This window comes from Trematomus bernacchii, unplaced genomic scaffold (genome assembly GCF_902827165.1).
Source record: "Trematomus bernacchii unplaced genomic scaffold, fTreBer1.1, whole genome shotgun sequence".
Taxonomy (NCBI): Eukaryota; Metazoa; Chordata; class Actinopteri; order Perciformes; family Nototheniidae; genus Trematomus; species Trematomus bernacchii.
This window is the reverse complement of record NW_022987720.1, coordinates 24,801,079-24,807,350: the sequence shown is the minus strand read 5'-3', so window position 1 is coordinate 24,807,350 and position 6,272 is coordinate 24,801,079. Positions and strand designations below refer to the sequence as shown.

General features: G+C 41.5%; 1 protein-coding gene across 1 annotated transcript; it reads right to left on the bottom strand.

Annotated features, from left to right (window-relative positions):
• Positions 1 to 296: 296 nt before the first annotated feature.
• nptx1l (neuronal pentraxin 1 like) lies at positions 297 to 4,006 on the bottom strand. The gene is made up of 5 exons (XM_034142463.1): positions 3,523 to 4,006; positions 3,066 to 3,273; positions 2,175 to 2,419; positions 1,890 to 2,069; positions 297 to 1,496 (listed from the first exon to the last, which is right to left on the bottom strand). The coding sequence occupies exons 1-5, from the start codon at positions 3,949 to 3,951 to the stop codon at positions 1,275 to 1,277; spliced, it is 1,284 nt and encodes a 427-aa protein (XP_033998354.1). The 5' UTR covers positions 3,952 to 4,006; the 3' UTR covers positions 297 to 1,274.
• Between the last annotated feature and the right edge of the window lie 2,266 nt (positions 4,007 to 6,272).

Sequence of the window (6,272 nt, the reverse complement as noted above, 5' to 3'; positions counted from 1 at the left end):
AGACATACATATCTGGCTCTAAAGCTGCTAAATGCCCCAGTATGTTCACCAACTAGTCTCTAACTTTGTCTGTGTGGCCTTTGGTGCTAATCAGGTGAAGTTTACATTGAGTTTGTAGTTATTTAGTAGGCTCTTTCTAATGATCCAATTGGCAAACTAACAATGCACACTCAGGAGAACAGCGAAAAGATTCGGAAGGTCAAATTGCGACTTATTGGACTAGTTGAGACCATATTTAATTGTATATTTGTGTTATCAAGAGTATGCATTCATAAAAAAATATGTCAACACCTGTATATGATGAAGTATCACAATTTATTACAAAAACTAGAACTTTTTTCATCTGTCCGTGTTGCCATGCTTTAAGCATATAACAATACAGTATAAAATCTCAACCCAAAAGTTGGATTGTAAAAGCAAAGATCATAGATGCTGACGCAGCATTTACAGAAGTTAAGACATGCTGTTACTGTACAGAGAACATTCCCATTGAAGTACAAACATCTGCAAAATGCGTCAATATCATCAACGAATTGCATTTTACACTAAACAATCTAATCCAACCTCATTCAAAGGGTTACAAGAAACACTTATTTTCAAAATAAATGTACATGAAAATAAACACAAACACTCTGCAAATCATAATGAATGTGCTGAGATTTCTTTTTTCAACAGCCCAAGGCACTCAGGCTTGAATGTTGGCAATAAATACGTCATTCTTTACACAAAATCACGTCAAGCAGGTGGTGAGAGAGAAAGAATAGTGAGAGAGAAACAACGTCTTCTTTTCATGACCTCTTGAAGAGCACGTTCCTTTTAAAGAAGTCCACCTTGTCTTTTTTCACAGTGAAAATCCCTGGCAGTCGTGACAGAAAAGACGTTTAAAGAAGTCAGTAGTTTTTTTGAATTGCGTGACATCTGTTTGCTAAAAACTACATGAGCTCCTACTGTATTTGTGATGCTGGCCTGACATTTTGGTCTTCGAGAGCATCCTTTTCTCTCTGGAGCGATATCGGCTGCTTTTTCCAAACCATAAGCAGGTTTGATGGTGCATTCAAGCACCACAAGGTGCCAAAAGTGTCCATTTCCAGTGACCTGTCTCACATGAGTATGTGGTAAAAATCTATCAAGTGTCCGCAAATGATGCTTTCGGATATCTATAACAAATCCCAGATGCTATTCATTGAAATAATCCTGATCTTTCAAATTAGTTTACCGATGCTGTGACAACAAAGTGGCTTTAACAAATGCATTGATCTTCTCCTCCCTGCAGTTCAGTTGAGCTGGCGACAAGCTTCAAATGTCCACTTCGAGGCTCCTCCGTAAATATCAAGGTTTGTCTCCATCCACGCAAAAACGTTGCCCACTTGCGCTTTGCTGCTGCACGTCGCCAGATTGTAAATCTCTCCCACCGATAGTTTCCGATCCCAGATGTGAAAATTTGCCAGGTCTCCGACGAAAGCTTGTGTGGCGTCATATCCTCCTCCCAAGGTGTCCTGTGGAAGAGACAAATGGATTTAATCAAGGAGGATATGATTTTCCTCCTCCGGGTGCTTTGTGGAAAGAACCAAATTGCTCCTGGATTATCTGGATTTTTTTTTTTACTGATTAAATTGAACAAGGTATCTTCAATCCACTGGGATTCTTGATGAGTTCCAGTTAAATATCTTATCACCCATTATTTATAACAAGGATTGATTTGAAAATTGAAATCTAATCTCTTTTTCACAATGAAATAAAAACACTACTGTTAGCTTTTAATAATCCCAATGCATTGTGTCCTGCCCCAACATCCTGTTAAAATCAACAAAGCAGTGCAGATGTTCTCCAAATGTACGTTAATGCTGCTTTTAATAGAAGTAGAAAGTATTTAAAAACCATGTGCTTACCTGCTCTTGCCCAAGGATCAGCAGGCCATGTGGTTTGATAGGATGATAAGGTGCCAGATTCTCTCCACTCCCCCTCTTGACACCATCTTGGAAAGCTTCCCAAACACCATCACGAGTGGTCCATGTGATGCAGATGTGATGCCACTTTCCGTCATTGATAAGGAAAGGCAGTTTAGCAACCTAGAAAGAGATACATGTGACGTGAATGTTTGCTGCAGTGAGCCCTTGAACACTCGCAGTTTTAAATCAATACACGGCGATACTTCTACTGTGTGTCACACATGCCTTGTCATTGATCAGTATCTCCATAGCGTTGTTTCCCCACTCGATGAGGACCAGCTCGTTGGCTTGACCCGGAACTGCGTAGGAGAAAGGTGTGCCCACTCCTGGAGAAGCGTTGGATTTGAGCCACATGCAAACAGTGAGGGCGTACATCTCTGGCAAACTCTTCTTCACTTTTGCGTACATGTAGTTGGTTCTCAATGGAAACGTGAGCTGGAATTTATCCAGAGGCCTGTTGTCTCTCTGACCTGTGGAGACGGAATGGTTGGCTTAAAACACGTAGAAAGGTAAGCATCTGTTTTCTTTTTGTCAAACACATAATTTCCAATGCACACGTCCTGGGGATTTACATACTACAGGAATTACATGTTACACAACAAATCCAGCAGATTTGCTTTAATCTCCCATAATAAATCTACCACAGGAGGACGTTGTTAACCTTCAGCTCTTGTTTCCTTCTGCTGCCACATCTCTCTCTATTCTGTTTTACTGCCATGAGTACATTTTTTTTTTTTTTGCAGTATCAGCGCTGTCCCAACGAGAACATCTTCTCAAATGGCTCACAGAGAAATAAGGAGGGATGGGTCTCTCTCTGTGTGTTTGAAATGGTTTAATCTGCATGAATTAGATCAGGAATCTGCAGAATAAAGCGGGCTGCTTCAGCTTTGTGTGCGGATGAGCAATGCATTAAATCGACTGCTGGCTGAGGTCATTAAAGCTTATAATGCTATACTGAATATGCTAAGGTGATTTTTATGGTGCATTCTTCATCACTTACAAGATAAAATAGCTTGTCTTTTTCCCTGATGAGAATCATGCATCAATTTTCACACCCACCAAACCCTGTTAAATCTCCTTTATACTTTTTGTGTGCAAGCCTCTTTTCCCAATTACCTTTCTCCAGGTCGGTGATCCTCTGGTGGAGAGATGTGAGCGTGGACTCCACTCTCCCACGCTGCTCCGTCTCATTCCTCAGCGTGGGTTTCCCCTCCTCGATGTTGTTCACCCGGGACAACACCTGCTTCTCCAGGTCGTCGATTTTACTCTGGAGCAAGTCTTTGAGGCTGTTCGCCTGCACCGAGTTGTTACTTCTGCTGAATTGCTGTTGGGGGGTGGAAGAAGCATTAAACTCAATCTAGAAGGGTTAGGAGCGAGGACAATACAGATTTACTTTTTCTATGCAGAAAAGAGAAACTTAATATGTATTTTGATGTGCTTAAAAGATGGCACTTTTAATGTAACACTGCAATCAGAGACCCAAATCAACTATTATTGTTATATTAGTCAAAAAAAGTGTTTGAGTCATAATTTGCGCACTGTGTGTAAATATTCCCAGAAAGCAGCAGCCTACCTCCAGGTTTTCTAATCTCTGCTTCAGCGACTGTAAAGTCTGTGATAGTTGCGCCAAAGTGTCCGCGGGGCCCCTCGATACATCCCCCATAGTGTTTTTGCTCCCGGGTTCTTTCCTCCTGCCTCCGGGCTCGGCGCCGCTCTGACTCTCGCACCGAGACAACTTTGAGGTCAGTTCTCTGATCGTCTCCTTCTGGTTCATGATCGTCTCTTTCTGCTGCAAAACCGTCTCCCGCAGCTGCATAACAGTGGTCTTCAAGTCGTCCCCCGGCACGCTGTTCTGCAAAGTGGCTGCGCAAATGTCCATATCCTTGGGTACGGACGTGCAAATGAACTGCGTCTGTGCGCCAAAGTCTTGAGACGAACTCTCCAAAAACAGGCATGAACATAGAAAAAGTCTCCAGCAGATTCCCATCCTGGTGGCCTGCATGTCTGCGTCCGTGCTTGGTGCTGAGTGGTGTTTGGATGATGAGCCGCAGTGGCTTGACGCGCTCCTGTCCCCTTGTTGTTGTAATCCGTCTGTGGAAGTGCAGCCCGCTTTTATACAGCGAGCTGGTTCTGCGCAGAGCTGGTTCACTGCATCACGACCGGAGGGGAGGGAATCGCGCTGTCCCTGTTTAATCTGCTCCAGGAGCCGCGTCACATTCAGGAGATGAAACCCATTTCGCTTTCAGCCTCCCTCACGTTAAATCTTTCATCATTTTTCGACTATTTGTCATTCCTCGCTGTGTATATTATTCATCTGGAAAACGGACATTTGTAGGAAGTGAAGTGGGGTTGCTTGCGTGGTGGGTTGCCATGAAAGAAAGCTGTGTTTGTTTGGTTTTGCGCACACAGAAAAGTCGCTCTCACACACACACATACACAGACACTCTGTAGGTGGTTGCAAATCAGAAGTTACTGCAATTCGTTGTCGGTGGATTCCCCGCAGATTCAGCACAATGGAGAGCTCCGACCACATCACATTATCACAGAGAGCATGCTGCTTAGTTGTTGGTGATGTTTTCACTTTCTTTAGCTCATAGTGTGCAGCATTACTCTGTGAGAATACTACATTAAATACTCATGTTATTGTTTTCATTCCTTTCTGTTTTTTTTATTCTTATCTCTCGGGTCAAACTCACAGGCTATAGCTAAGGTATCCACACCCACGCACGCACACACATAAAACACACACACACCTTACTCCCGTCCTCTCCTGCAGTGGAGATCTCCTCACATCACTGCTATAATCACCTCTCTCAGTTTCTCAAATGATAATCTGTCCCCGAGCAATTTACCCTATCTATTATTCAGGAAGGACAATTTTATTATTTTTCCCGTTGCCCACTCGGCTCTTATCTATTCGGGTCAATGTTGAAAATAAAATGAAAACATTTTGAATAAGTAATGAAAACATATTGGCTTTCAGATTAAAATTGATTTCTCTTGGAAAGATGAACACGGGGGAGAGGTACAGCGCATGAGACTAAAATCTGCATGTGACAAAGGGATAGAGAGAGGAGGTTATAGGGTGGGTCACAGTTTAATTATTACATTTATAGCAGGTCTGTAAAGCTACATGCTTTATAGCTGCAGGTGCCTTTTTACAGGCTGGATATTAACAATAAATGGTAGATTAAATTATTTTCAGATCTCTAGGTGGTGGTGGAATGTAATGTATTACTGTACACATTTAATTAGCGACTGATAATGGACCTAATGTTGCATTTGGGACATTTTGATTGAATAATTTACCATTGCATAAATATTGATTCATCCTGAACTCTCATATCCGATTTTGTAGTTACCTTTTTTTGGATTTAAGGAAGTTATTAGGCGATGATCTTAAAGTACATTAGGCAAAGTAAAAAGTGATATAATATGTGACATAACTTTGTTTTTTGAGCATTAACAGATTGTTTATGTGACGTCTCCTGTGGATTAAGTTACGCTTTAATGACGCAGCAATATCTAAGAGGAATGAAAATGGTGGGAGGCTTTAGTGACTTTACTCTGTCTCATAATCCAGAGTTGAAAGACTGTTTTTTGATTTTATGAAAAACAAAAATAAAGCTTACGGGGGCAAGAGGAAGTCATTTTTTGGAGGCTTTTAAGTGTGGCATAACGTAAAAAGAGGGCTGAAGGGCTGCTAACCTAAATACTTTGCAAACAGATAAATGGAGTTATACAGGAAACTCAGGTGAAAGATCAACACCAAGAAGCAGTTTTATTTGTAAATGTGAAAAGCAGTAACCCCCGTACACAGGCAGAGGTCTTATTGCTTTTGGGTAAAAAGAAATACACAGAAAAGAAGTGTAAAAGCGCGCTGACCTACAAGAGCAATAAATGCGAGTAAACAACTTCTTCTTTTCACAAAATCAACCATCTGGTAAATGTTTGCCGGTTATTATAACACTACCAAAGTTTTCCATACCCTTGCAAAGGGGATTTAATATCGCCATCCAAAATGTTGTGAAGCTTAATGAGCAGAATAGACAGACGACCAAAAGTTGTATTTTAGTTTGGATTGAGTCTATCCTTCTGTCTATAAAAAGGCAGAAAAGCCCAGACATCTTCTAGCCTGTGGGAAAGTAGCGCTGCAAAATGTCCAAAGTCTATCTCTCATTATGAATTCATTATTTAGTGCTTCCCACACAAACAAGTCTCAAAGCCATATGCTTAAAGAGAAAAACCTTCACTTCTCTCCGCCACTCAGACTCTACCTCTCTCCATCACCTACTGTACTTCTCCCTCCATTCCCCTCCTCTC

Excerpts from the sequence above, each read along its gene's own strand:
- nptx1l (XM_034142463.1), bottom strand. The coding sequence starts at position 3,951 with ATGCAGGCCACCAGGATGGGAATCTGCTGGAGACTTTTTCTATGTTCA. Across the intron at positions 3,274-3,522 it reads AGAGATTAGAAAACCTGGAG|CAATTCAGCAGAAGTAACAA; the intron begins GTAGGCTGCTGC and ends ACCCCCCAACAG. Across the intron at positions 1,497-1,889 it reads TGATCCTTGGGCAAGAGCAG|GACACCTTGGGAGGAGGATA; the intron begins GTAAGCACATGG and ends TCTCTTCCACAG.